The sequence below is a fragment of the Tigriopus californicus genome, chromosome 8 (assembly GCF_007210705.1).
Source record: "Tigriopus californicus strain San Diego chromosome 8, Tcal_SD_v2.1, whole genome shotgun sequence".
Taxonomy (NCBI): Eukaryota; Metazoa; Arthropoda; class Copepoda; order Harpacticoida; family Harpacticidae; genus Tigriopus; species Tigriopus californicus.
Window position 1 is genome coordinate 13,810,400 of NC_081447.1, and position 14,254 is coordinate 13,824,653.

General features: G+C 41.2%; 2 protein-coding genes across 2 annotated transcripts in view; one reads left to right on the top strand and one right to left on the bottom strand.

Annotated features, from left to right (window-relative positions):
- The first annotated feature begins 530 nt into the window (after positions 1-530).
- On the top strand, positions 531-9,421 carry LOC131885934 (uncharacterized). Its single transcript, XM_059234142.1, has 3 exons — positions 531-1,013; positions 6,783-8,280; positions 8,349-9,421. The coding sequence occupies exons 2-3, from the start codon at positions 6,868-6,870 to the stop codon at positions 8,817-8,819; spliced, it is 1,884 nt and encodes a 627-aa protein (XP_059090125.1). The 5' UTR covers positions 531-1,013; positions 6,783-6,867; the 3' UTR covers positions 8,820-9,421.
- A 272-nt stretch (positions 9,422-9,693) lies between these two features.
- Positions 9,694-14,254, bottom strand: part of LOC131885935 (sodium/hydrogen exchanger 6-like) — a 16,642-nt gene continuing 12,081 nt past the window's right edge. The window contains exon 4 of the mRNA XM_059234143.1: positions 9,694-10,179. Coding sequence (XP_059090126.1) covers positions 9,838-10,179 — 342 coding nt within the window. The 3' untranslated portion in view covers positions 9,694-9,837. The remainder of the gene's footprint in view (positions 10,180-14,254) is intronic.

The window sequence follows — 14,254 nt, forward strand, 5'->3', positions numbered from 1 at the left end:
ATACTAGTTGCATAAAAAGGCAGAAATAACCTCTATTTTTCCTGCTCGGATTTTTTTGAGATAAAGATAAACAACCATGTCCTAGCTTGAGGCCAGAAAAATCCTAAAGGAGAGCAAAACATATTTAATTAAATGTTTATCAAATATCTTCTCATTGATGTGATGTTGTCGCTTATCTGAGCATATGGTCTTTACATAGTTACTACTTGAACAAGTTGCACTGAAGTAGAAGTAAAAAAAAAGAGGACGGAGGAAAAAAGTAATTTTCGAGGCCGGCCAGACCAAGCAAACTTCTGCGTCCTTTTCCCGCTCAGTGACAGACAGAAGGCGCACGAAATGCATGTACATCGCACACAGCCGCACTTACATACTAGACGAACGGAGACGAGCCCTGAGTATACAAACGTGGAACGTACTACTACTTCTACCACTACTTGTACAACTACTACTACTACTACTATCACATCCACTACTACAACCACCACTACTACTACTACTACTGTACTACTACAACTCCTTCCAATACTCCATTCACTGCATGCAGAGGGGACACGAAGAAGGAGAATGAGAAGAGACTTTGGAGAGAGCGAGAGAAGCATTGGAGAGCGAGTGAAGAAATAAAGTAAGAGAGAGAGAGAGAGAGCGAGAAGAAGGCCCTTCTAGTAACGCACACGCACAGTTGATTTGACAGTGAAAGGGACAAGAACACATCGATCCAAAACACTCACTTCGGTATCCATCGGCAAGGCTCAAGTTCGTTGTGCAACATCACTGCCTATCCTCTCGTACAACAACCAACGCACCACGTGCTTCTTCGCACATACATTATTGAATAATGCTCAACTCGTTGTCTGGGATGTGGAACTGATTGGAAGAGGCATTTCCTAGTTGGTGACTGGACCCAGCGGATTGCATAGGAACAAGGAACCATGTGGATCTTATCTCCTCTGTTGTGACACTCTGTGGATTGAGGAGATTGACACCAACGACCGACAACTGATCATCATGAACAGGTTAGATCATGAACTACATTCGCGAATTTTAATGGTGTGAAATTCTGCCAAACTGAGAGGATTCTGGCAAGGACAAAATCGACGTGTACTTTTTGACACGTTGTCTGGCTTGGCGACTAAGGTTTCTTGGATGAGGTTTTTTTTTCAAACTGTCACATTGAAATGGCAACTGAAATCATTGCTCTTGGTTGCGTGGATTTTGGAATAAAACATCAGATTAGAAATGTTATTTGTGCTAGACTGAGTTCCAAGTAGGACGGAAGGGTTACTTATGTAAAATTGAAAGAGTTTAAATATTAAATGCTGTGACTGGGTTTTGAGACAACCAACCAATTATCTGACTAGTTAAACTTATCAGTCCACCCTGAGAGCTTTATGAATATTTAGTTGTTTTGACTGAGCTTTGAGACAATTAAGATCAATAGATTTGATCAAGAATTCATGCAAAGAAGAATTTGTTTCACGGAATTTATAGCTCATGAACCGTAATGATAGACTGATAAATCATGCTCCTCTGATTCAAATTCAGAACAAATCTTGCACGGATACTTAATCCACATCTCATTCTATCAATACAAAGTAGGAAAATGCGTTTACTATATGAAAAAAGGTCAAAAAGAACAGAAGTAAAAAGAAAGTAAAGCAATGGCTTTGTTCATAAAAATAGAATGAGGAAAAGGGACTCAGAATGCTTCAAAATATACCTTGCCCTAAAAGGTCAGAAAGGTGTTGAAAGATGTAAGGATTGGTGCATCCCCGACTTTGGCTCTGTCAAATTAGTTCGTAGGGCGTTTCGTAGCTTGATCGATCGATTGATTTATTTTCAACCTTGTATTGGTCCAAACAGCCTTCGTGTCGTATCTATTTGATTCAGGTCATCGACTATTCTAATATTACTCAACGCTGATCGGCCTGAATAGAACATTGGTTTTCCTGCTCTCAGGGTTTTGAATTAATTGTTGTTATGCTTCTGCGGTTCGTTCCCCGAAGTCTCATCGGTTTTTCAACCGCTTGTATTAAATTAGACGAATCGTCTAGACATTCCCGGATGAGAAGAAAGTACGATCATGATTCAATGCAAGCTCATAGTGGTGATAGCAGTTGTTGTAGTACTAGTAGTAGTGGTTTGGCGCACGGTTGTTGCTTGGTTTGAAAAGATGTTTCTCGTAATAGGCGCCAACTCGTCGGGGTTCTTCATTTTATTTTCGAATGGCATCTGAAGCAAGCGAGCAGCAACAGCCAACATGACCACCACGTCTGACACCGACCAGAGGTAGGCGTAGTACCTAGTAGAAGTAGAAGTAGTAGTAGCATAGTAGTAGTAGTAGTAGTAGTAGTAGTAGTAGTTGTAGTAGTGAGTAGTAGTAGTAGTAGAGTAGTAGTGTAGAGTAGTAGTAGTAGTATTGTAGTGTAGTAGTAGTAGTAGTAGTAATAGTAGTAGCTCTTCTGTTGGTGGGTGATTTGTGGCTGAAGAAGATAGACCGAATGAGTCCCGCGAACACTCGATCTTCTATACATAACACATCCTCCATTTAGCTTAGGTAGTTAATCGAGCTGGCAAACGTATGTACTTCCCAGGAAACTCAAGAAGGCCTTGGCCACTGGATGTGGATCGCCAGAAATATGCTGTCCTTCAGTACAGTGTACATGTACACAAATTCCAAAGACTGACAGACAGAAATGTGCATCCTTTGGGGTTTAAGCACTCTGTTGGCACTTGATAATGATGAGGTCCTGGGTGACTTCTGACGTACAATACTCCATTGACGCCTTCATGTCGCATTGCTTGTTGGTGAAAAAACTGCGTGGACGGGTGTCTGTCCGCTTTCAGTTATCGCTAGTGGTTGGTCTCTCGGGCTCAAATGGTTGATTAAGTGGCTCCAGGATGATTGCAAGATCGAAAACACACTCACACACACGCAACACACATGCCACGTCAACCAACGGCCTTTTCGGCTCCATCCGCCAGTCACCGTCGTGTATTCCAAGTACGGACAAAAGCAGCAAAACTGATGCCGACTATTCTGCTCATTGGATCGAAACCCTTGATCCTTATCTGGCTTGAACAAGTGTCAGACTGCTCTTTCAAATCAGTCTGGCGGGTTCAAGGTGGTCAGATGAGTACATCGATTTCAATCGAGACTATTCATATTCACATATCACAGAATGAGATGTGACCCCAACAAGTCCTTAAGCCCTTCGCTTCTCCCAAAGAAAGTAGAGGGAATTTGCATGATGATCTCTTGGGAAACAAGTCCTTCAAAAGGTTGAACTCTATCTCAAGGGGTGGAGAAAAGCCGTTTGTTAATGAGCTTGTAGCTTTATCAACACTAGCATTTTGACAATAATGGGGTGTCTAGTATTCTACAACCTAAACCAATCAGGGCTCTGCCTAACTGAATACAACTTGTCACTTTGGCGTTGAACTAAGACCGATTTGAAAAATGGCTCCCTAGTGAACATTATGGTTTTTCAAATCAAGCAGTCGGTTTTTATTGTTCTGCGAGGCTTTCCACGTAACACTTACGCTGAGCTTCATGGTGAAATTGGCATAAACTTTCTGATACCAGACGTTGCTAATGTCAAGTCATCTAAAATTGACAGTCTTCAATATTCAGATAGGTTGTCATAGTAGTTGGCAAATTCACTTTTAGGAATCAAAATACAGTATCCTTCCTGTCTCTTGACAATACTGTGAATTTCAGTCAAATGACAGCAAAAAGAGCATTTGCATTGATGGTGTGATTTTTTTCAGTCACTATATGCCTTCGTTTAATTTTCAGAGTTTCGCAAAAATCTGGCACTTGTTTATTTGAATGATTTTTTTCGTTATATTGCCAATCAAGAACTTAAGAAACTTATGTTCAACAGTAAGACAATTCCAAAATCAGATTCGGGCAATTTTTTTTATCAATATCCTGGATCAACCTAATTCTAAATTCAACGGCTGGACAAATCCGCCAACTCTATTTTGTTGGTAGATCAGAAATTATATGAAGATGAAATAAACGAGAATTATACAAACCGCTCGTCGCCTTGGCCGTACAGCAGGATCAGAAATTATATGAAGATGAAATAAACGAGAATTATACAAACCGCTCGTTTGATCCGACTAGGAAGTTCATTTGTACGTAGCAGTTGTTATTAAGGTTCAAATTCAGTAATTTCTGATGTACAATAACTAACAAATTGATTTCTTTTAGCACTCAATGAATTCAAAAATTCTTCACTCGGATAACTTGCCTCTGACTCATTTTTGTTATGCCGCCAAACTAAGAAGTGAAGATCCAATCTGGATTGCTAAATAAACTTCTTGACACACGCCATAAAGGGTCCGTGGGTTTCCGTGAACACTTATTATGCGTAAGATATTGGAAGAATATGGTTGTATTTGAAATCAAAACGGTACGATCGGCCCGAGATATGTAAAAGCGAAGATTAAATCACAAAAAGCGAGAAAGCTCACTTTGACGCTCAAAATAGAAGGAATCCTTGGTGAAGGACCGATACGGGAACCTTCCGTCATATTCCTGGTTATGATGTTATTTCTTGTCATGGCAAAGGACGATTTTCCTCCTTGGTATGACTTCTCCTACCACTTCCTTCATCTCATTGTACCGGTCTCATTCAGCTCCAGCGAATAGCAGAAGTGCATGATCGGATCTCCAAATTTCTCAGAGCTCGTCATGGATCGGATCAAAACGACTGTACAAAGGAGCCTGTTTTGGCCAGAAGCCAGTCCGATGTTGAATTGGTTCAATGACTCTGGGAATCCCCCAATGATTCCTTGACGTCAATGCGTACAAGAGCCCACCATGAAACCAATTGCTCTGGAGTGAAGAGCACCGCGAGCTTCCAACACTTTTTTAGTGTCATGGTAGACAGGGACTTCCCCTGAAGAGACTGGTAATTCAATGAAATGACATTGGCCCGTTTCAAGTGCTCTGTCGATCAAGTGCGAAAATATTGTCACCGCAGATCTTTTGTTATTTCATTTGGCCACACAACTCGCGTCAAACATTGTCACACATGATCCCACATCGCAAAATATTTTCGGGGAATTCCTATTGAGTGCAGACATGTGCAAGATATGGGCTGCGAAATGGGTGATCTTTGAACAATTGCTTCATCCTTCACTCGTTTTTGACTGCCATGAAATGCATGATTCGGGGCTTGCACAAATAAGTCAATCTTGATTTACATTTTTCACTTTTTTCATTTGATATTCAATAAAAGGAAAAGAGTGAAAAACTTAGATTGGTCAAACCAACCTCATCAAATCTTGGCCCTTGGATGACTTATTGACTCGGTGGATCTTGCCATAGATACAATATTGTAACTTGTCCTGAGGTTCATGCCCACGGCCTTCATCGTTCTCGAAATAGTTGCTTCAAGTCAACGTGGTTAATCCACGACCAACTGGCGTGGTATTTGCCCCTTAGTATGAATAGTAAAAAAAGAATTACGTGGGTCTGAGCCACTTGTCAGACTCTTGCGAGCGGACCCTTGAATTAATAATGAGTCATCGGTGTTCTAAAAATCAATATGAAGCGACAAAATGCATTGCAACCCTAAAAATGCACTCATTTCAGACAATAGCATTTGAGAAAGGCGAAAGGGGGAAAACTAGACCAATGGAAAAGAAGTTCCTGCTTCCATAGTCGGATTCGGCGATTTTATCTCACTTTTGCAACAACTTTTGTTATGGACTATTGCGTTGGATTATGTGACTATGCTCTTCAAATGGTTTTTGTGTGGTAACTGCTGAAACCGCAATTTGACACATACAAAAAAAATCAAACTTTCGGTACCCTTTTCCTAACCAAAAGATATTTGTATCCAAAGGGCGTTTATTTTCGGACATTACAATGATCATTTATCTTTTCATCAATCACATTGATAAAACTCTTTGCCCTACACATAAAGTCTTCTCTCTGCCGACTTGTCTTGTCTTGCCTTTTGAAGAATGCACCTTATTGCGTAGATCTCCCAAAGTTTCCTATTGACCATTTCAAGAGGCTATTTTTGAAAGTAAAGGCTGCAGAGAACAAATTTGTAGGCCTTGACAGGTTTTGTACCAAATTGATGGAAACATCCTTCACCCCAGAGGTAAAAGCTTTCCTAGTTCTCTATAACAAGGAGTTGATTCATATGAAAATTGATTTAATTCAGTAGATGAGTGAAAGTATGTTGCCCATTGAAGAGTCCAAAGGCTCTCGTTTGAAGGAGATGCACAACATACGTATTTAAAATGAATTGTATTGACCAGAACAATATCAGTATAGTCGACCTTTGAAGGGATGGTCGGTCCTTATGACGACACTTAATTGCGCTCGACAACACGAAAACGTGAAAGGCCGTTGTAATCCGATTCCGCTTGGTGGAATCGTACGCTATTAAATGAATCTGAATCGGATCAGAGGTTACGAGGAGGAAATACTTTAAGGATTTACAACTGATAGGGAGGGATCGGTTGTAAGGATTTCCTTCAAAACCCTTGAGATCATGGCTTGAAGCTAATTGTTCTTCAGAGATAATTGGTTGATGGGTACTAATGGGAAAGACACTTCCAAGAAACGAAACTGCTCTTGATCTCGTTGTTTCCATGGCAAAGATCACGGATAACTAGACTCTTTGGTTGAAATACAGAGCTTTCCAGGAAACGCAAACACTCACTCCACAACGTACTCGTTGAAATGGACAATGGTTTGCTTTGTTGTTATGAGCTGAGATTCAATCAAATAAACGCCTTTTCACTTCACCTTTCAGCTTCTGATTCGACAACCAACCACGTGGTAGCGAGTTTTGACCAGCGCTCGAAGCTGGAACACAAACATTTCTCCATCCATGGTAAATGCTCTCACCGCCATCGGATGGCTCCCATCAGTCCAAGCCACAGGATCACGATGAAGACGATGGCAACAAAATACACGAGCCTGGCCAAATTCTCAGGGACACCCAAGCATTATATTCAAGGGCTCGAAAACAGTCAGAAAACACGCCAGAACGCTTATTGGGAAAAACTAAACCCCACCAGTACCCCATATCACCTCCTTTTGGTTACGAAATGGGCCGTACCGTGGCGCGGGAGATGGCCGAACGATCTCATTGTATTCCTTATCAATCTCAAACCCCACCTCTCACTCCCTCCGGTGCCAGTGGGGAGCAACACCCCCATGCTCATTCCGTGCATTCGCACTATTCACAACCAAGCCCTTTTGGCCTGAGGAGGGATGCTTTGAACCCTAGTCCGTATTATGCTCAACAAGTCAGTTTGTCAGAATCTGCTTTGAGGGACCGATATTTTTCAGAGCAGGCCTACGCACAACATTACCATCATCCTCGTGGTGTCTCCTCTTCTACTGTTTCACTGTTACCCCCATTGGAGAGATCGGCCGAGGCCCGAGCTCACTCACAAGGTTACCGTCCCCATTCATATCCGAGTTCATTGCTCTCCCCGGACAGACTCGAAGATTTTCGTGGTCGCAGGTCCTTGCCTCCTCAATCCACAAGCTCCTCAAACCATCCACGGTCCCATCCCCAGGCAAGATTGCCGAAGGATGTAAAAGAGACTAAAGGTTGCCCTCCAGGTCCTGCCGACTACGCTCGGTTTTATGAGTATTATTCAAATACAATGCCATCACCCTCTTCCAATTTGGCCCATTTTTACTCCGGGAAGAATCTGTCCGACGACTTGAACCGTTCCTTGCATTACTCCCAATCCTCTGGTCATCAATCAGGTCAATCTCAGGACCAGTTTAGTCATTCCTCAGCAAGAGGCCGTAGAGGGGCTCAATATCAAACTTCAGTCCCAGTCTCTTCCACATGGCAAATTCAAGGCCCTCCACCAACAGGCAACCGCAGAGGTTCTCATGATCTTACCCAAGAAGAAAAGACCACGTCCAAGTCTCTAAATCCCAGAGATGGATCCATCAACCCTGCAGGGAACACCCAGTCCGGAACAAACGTTAAGAGTTCCATCCCTAACCGTTCAGGTCCGACGAGTCTAACAAGGCCAACCAATCAACTTGCCGAAGAACAGACACCGTCCCCTTCCACCTCTAGTTTTCAACGAGGATCACTGATAGAATTGTACAATGGACAGGTCAAGCGGGTGGAAGAGTTGCGAACCTCGGACTTTTTACACAATTCAAGAATGTACGAGGATATCAAGTTGGAGATCAGCAGAGTGGTGAGCTACGAAATCGGAAATGCAGAGGGTCAACAAAATTCCATCCATTTAGCTGTTTCAGCCAATGAGACCAGGGTAAGATTAATCTTAAATCTCAGAGCCAAATTTGGCTATAATGCTAACTCTGAAAGAAATTACTCTAGGTTTCCTTGGAAGCAAGTTCAGATCATCCGTTTTTCGTTCCAAATCATGGTTGGAGTTCCGTTGACCCGGTTTCAACCTTGGAAAAGTACAATCTTCCATGTCGTCGACTTCGCTTTGGCGATGAATGTTTGACCCTGTCTCTGAACCAAGACCTGATTCACTCGGAACCTGAAGTACTACCGCAAGAGGCTAACACAACCCCCGGAGAGACCCCCAGTGAAGCTGAAATGATGCCACCCCCTCCCCCTCCTCGAACCACTACCTCTCAACACTCTGGCATGGAAACAACCGCACCTGATGAATGTTCAGATATGTCCAAGAATCCAGGGACCTCAATAGCTTCTAGTTGTTCTACACAAGATGGGCCCCATGAGCAGACTGCGCTGGAGACAAAAGAGAGCCTAGATAAATTTAAAAGACCTCCAGACAAAACGCAAGACTTTGGATCGCCTCCCAAACGGAGAAAGTAATTTAAACATTACACCATTGCAACAACAAAACTATGATCAACTGGTTTGATGAAGCCCAAACCAATGCAATGACAATGATTTGGATTGGAATTGTCGAGGTCAATTTTTGTGTCCTAGAAGCCATTGGCAACAAAATTTGAACAAGTCCTCTTTGTGTGTTCATTGGTATGTCATTGAACTTACCCTGGTGAGATCCGAAATAATCTGTCCCTTGCTCCCATGTCAATTATCATTCTGTCCGGTCGTTAAGATTATGTCATAACTGAACCATTTCAAAATAAATCCTTGAACAAGGATAGTCGGTTGTTTCACCCAAGAATGTCCTAAAGTCAACGGTTGTTGTCAAAGCTCAACGAGCAAGCTCCAATGTTCAAACCAACGCTTCTCCTCAAATAAACAAGCATTGGATCGTTGGTCAATTTATGGATCTTAGCCTCCTGTGAAGGTTGCAATATGAGCGGTTCAGAATTGCTGGTTGACGCTTGCGCCAAAACCGATCTTGCATTCGTACCCAGCATGAAATACGTTGCCGTTGAATATGTGCACTCTATTTGAATTCATGTATGTGAGATTGTTTCCTTCTAATAAAGATACAACTTGTGTTCAAGTCGTCTCTCAATGGTTGAAGCATTGATACTTTGTTTACTGAAGTTGCTTCTCCGTTTTCTCTCGATCTCCTATGACTCAGCACAACATTTCCATGGCAACCAAGTCCGAAAAACAACCTTTTTATCCGATATTCTCATTGACCTCAAGCCAATATACTCTCCTAATGACACTTTTGGTAAACATACCAAGAGAGCGATGCCATCGAATGCAAGGGGTTACAAAGCTCCTCCGACTTTCTGAGTACTCGAATTGGAAAGGAAAAAGAGCATTTTACTAGGAAATGTATTTGTTTTCAGGTTACAGACATTTATGACCTTGATCCATTAAATTCATATCTAATATTTGTGCCCCTTCAGGGTTTGGTTACAATGACGTTGATTGACACAAAGAGAATATTATGGAGATCCAACTAATCCTGATCGGCTACTCCTAAAAGAGGAGGGTCATCTTGATCTTTGGCCGATGTCCCCATCATTTCATCCCCATTCCTGGGACCCAAAGCCTCGCGTGATTGAGTTTGTAATTGCATGTCTGATGTGAACCATCTGCCCAAGAAGGTCAATTCCTTGGGGAGGGTCTCCATCAAGGTAGGCTGACCATGGGTCAGAAGGGGCTTCAAGTACAACTGATCCAGTCCCTTCCAACGCCTGGCCAAGTATGATCGATTGGTGTGACTCGGCAGGCTGGCCATTGGTTGTTCATAATCACTGATGAGCTCCTCGCGTTCTTCGGAAGACTCGCCGGTTGGGATCTGAGGACATGTAAATCAATTATTATGGGACATTATTGTGCCTTCTGATCCTTTAATCGTGCTCCCAAGCAAAGAAGAATCGAAATTTTCTTCCACGGGTAGAAAAGTTACCACTGCCACGTGCTCTCTAGTAAAGTTTTGCCCATCGATTTGGAACTGAGATCAAGGTAGCCATTCTGGTATCTGAGGCTACAACAGCTATGTTCCAAACTAATCCAACGGAAGGTAATATTCTCAGTTTCAATGTTTGGGATCTTTGTAAGCATCATCTCTGTTCGGAACTTCAGATAAACAGAAAATATTTTTTTCTTCAAAATATTTCCCTTGAAGGCCTGTGAGGATTGACCCAAAGACCCAACATACAAAAAGCGAATTGGATATGACGCACTTTAGTTCCAGAAACAACCTGGCATTTCTTTTCAAGAATTAAGCGCTCATCATACTTGGAAGATGACACGGATAAAAAGAGAGGGATAGGGAATTCCAGTACATCAGATTCTCTAAAAAATAAACCATGTAAGAGTACGTGATTCTCAACAGGAATGTGATGTCCATTTATCATTATGGGTCTGATTGGAAATTGCTAAATATGAAATGACCTTTCCTCATGTTCATGATAACCTCTCAAATTGAGTGGAAAGGTACCTGGCAACCCATATTATACAGAGATTGAGCAAAACTTCCGAGAAACTTCGCCTGAAAAATGCCCTGGCGTTGATTGGCATTCAAACGACTAAAAAAGGATGTTCGTAGCAAAGTGATTTGATTTGACGTTGATTTTGTGACCTTTCGAATCCTATTTCGGAAACTGACCAAGTATGCGCTAAGCGACAGTTCAAATGAAAAGAAGTGATACGACCTGATCAAATTTCCATTAAACTCATCACGAACAGGATCTTTTGCTGGTTGACATTATTAGGTATTTGTCGATTGCTATGATTTCTCTGGGTTAAATAGCCTCCTTGCTGTACCTACAAGTTACGTTTCCCGTACCTTTTGGGAAAGCCTTACAAACATTTACAATTCAGGTTACACATTTTTGTAAGGACCTACTTATCTCAATTAGAAGGAGCGTTTGATTTCTTTATTGCTGAAATTGTATCGCAGTTGCATTGCCAACCAAATTGCTTTGTGGACCAAGGTTAACAAATGGCCATTGTCATTTTCCCGCATTTGATTGTCACGATTGGGCCATTTTTGCAACATGAGTAATCTTACATAGCTTTTTTTGAGAAACGCATGATTAGGATTCAATTGTAATCCTTTGTAATTTGATTCATTCTGACTCAACTTTTGGCGGGGTAAACTTTTTTTGAGGGTTTATGGGCTTAGACGAGCAATACGCCTTTTTGAACAATTCGACCAAACGTCAGTAGGGCCTTTTTTTATTTCATCAAAAACTTGGCATTATTGAGTTTTTGGCGACTTGTTTTTTCCACCAACTTTACTATTATGATTGGTCTACTTCTTACCAAGTAAACTTGAAATGATATTTGGCCGATCAACGAATTTGAATTGGCAGACCAAACTAGCCCTTGAATGTACGGTTGATGTGGAATGTTTGTCAAATTTTGTCCAAGTCTGACTTGAAAGATGCTACCGGCCCAATGGAAATAACATTCTTTACTTGGAGGGACTTGAAGTGCTTCAGTGTTGCCAACTCGAGTCAGTCAATTCCAATTTTCCAATGGTAGCTTTCTCTTTCTTTGGACTGGGTTTTCATTCGTTGTTTATTCAAAATGCCTTTTTTGGCTCCATCCTTATGCGAATCTTCAATGGATCTGAAGCTTTGTCAGGTGTTCGACGTAAATGACCATTTAACGGGAACAATTAAGGTCTCATCGCAGGAATTGGCAGCCCTGCCCAATTGGAGAGTTTTATTTTGTCAACACAAAGCAAGTCAGTGCCTCGCAGTCTCGTGTCAATCAAAATCTTCACTGAATTTATGACCAAAAGGCACGATCTTAAAACCAAAGCATCACAAATGCTAATGCTTCAACCCAATGTCCAATGGATGAAGAAAAGGACCATGTCACCAAGGAGGTGACTCTTCAGCAAAATTTGACCTTTGTGGTGACTTGGACCTCTTGAAATTGAGTGCTCCAATTTGATGTGACCAAATGTGCTGCATTGTAAAAGTATAAGTTGCTTGAGCTGTGACTGATATGGCACAGTGTCTGAAGACTGGCTGTAAATTTGTTGCTCACTTATTCCGGTGGTGGAGGTCCATAGGGGCCTAAGTGTTTTATTCAAGTCAAGCTTCAAATTTGGCATCTGTCAATGTGACACGGTGTGAATTTTGAAATTTTGACGCTCAATATTGACAGACGGCATAGTGAGTTTCTTCAAGTTTGCAACAGTCTACCCTCAATTAGAATGTTTTAATGCTGCCGTGGTGTTGTGTGTGAAGTGGACCAATACAAAATTAAGGGCTTGAATCCCTGTTGCTGAATCTAGAACATGTTCCAACTATTTGTCAAGGCCTCAAAGTGTTGGCTGGACCGTGATACATATCTTGACGTTAGTGCTCATTGCCTTCAGCAATTTTGGGGGTGTTGAAACCATGCTACCACGTCCTTAGTTCTGAATTCGTGAATGCCCTATTGTGGAAGAAACCTTTTCAACAAAAACTTCAAGATATTTATTTGTATGATTAGTTTAGACACCCACATTGATATATGTCTTTTAATGATCAATACTCTTAAGGTTGTTTTATCCAAAGGTTTCACTACCCTGATTTGCCAACCTGTATATCTTCTTCCTTCCCTTCCATCCTCCTAAATCTTAAACATGCCTCATGTCTTAATTGTATAGAACACTCAAATATCAGCAAGATGATCTTTCAATGTGTGAATGCCCTATTGTGGAAGAAACCTTTTCAACAAAAACTTCAAGATATTTATTTGTATGATTATTTTAGACACCCACATTGATATATGTCTTTTAATGATCAATACTCTTAAGGTTGTTTTATCCAAAGGTTTCACTACCCTGATTTGCCAACCTGTTTACCTTCTTCCTTCCCTTCCATCCTCCTAAATCTTAAACATGCCTCATGTCTTAATTGTATAGAACACTCAAATGTCAGCAAGATGATCTTTCAATGTATTTAAAGAAGTGCTGCAGTGTATTGATCAATAAATCTACGTAGAATTCTCATTGGCATTTTTTATAACGTCTCTATATCTGTAAACCACAAGATTTGTTTAGACTTTTGGTTTCCATTTACTGAACCATTTTCAAATTGAAGCCTTTCATTAAACTCTTCCTTTAATTTCGGATTCTATGACAGTTTTAGCCATTTTAAGGCTGAAAAGCACCAGGTAGTCTGCGGTACTGTGGATAAAAAAAAATGACTTCCAACCGAGAAAAGCAGTACTGCCAATTACAGCACCAATATCAGACATTATTTTGTTACTTTTACAATCAGTTATGTCAAAGTGTGGTAAAACTGAAGTTGTTTCAAGTAATCCCATTCATGGGAAATTTTTCATGGCATTGCTATAGTGGCAAAAAGAAGTGAAACCCGGTCGAAACTAAGACAGAGCTTCTGTTTGAGACTGATTCAAATTGGTAATGACTGACTGAAGTTGGTAACACTGAAGCAAGATGGAATTAGAATGGCGGGAAAATTCAAATTTCGCGATTAAATCTTAAATCTGCAAGTTATTTCTAAAATGGTCCCTGAGCCATACTTTTGTGCATACATTAAGAATCCTTAGAGCATGTAGATTCAGATGGGATGGGTCCCGTTTCATCACATTTCTTTTCATGTTCGGTACTACCGTGGAAGACTGGTCAAAAACAAAGTCTATGGGAATTGATAGGCAAAATGTAGCTCCTGCTCATCACTCTCTGGAGACCCAAAGACGTCTGAAATGAAGTTGAACTTGCTTCTGAGACATAGTTGTGAAACCCTGCCAATCGCCATGATTTTTCACCGTTTTCGATTCAATTGGAATTCATCAATCAGACGGTCCAGAAATTTTCATTGGCTACAAATTTAGAGCCTCTTGAAAAGCACCTTGAAATTGTATGGTTTAGAGTTATCTAGGTATGCAATGAAATCTGATTT

Excerpts from the sequence above, each read along its gene's own strand:
- LOC131885934 (XM_059234142.1), top strand. The coding sequence starts at position 6,868 with ATGCTCTCACCGCCATCGGATGGCTCCCATCAGTCCAAGCCACAGGAT. Across the intron at positions 8,281-8,348 it reads TTTCAGCCAATGAGACCAGG|GTTTCCTTGGAAGCAAGTTC; the intron begins GTAAGATTAATC and ends AAATTACTCTAG.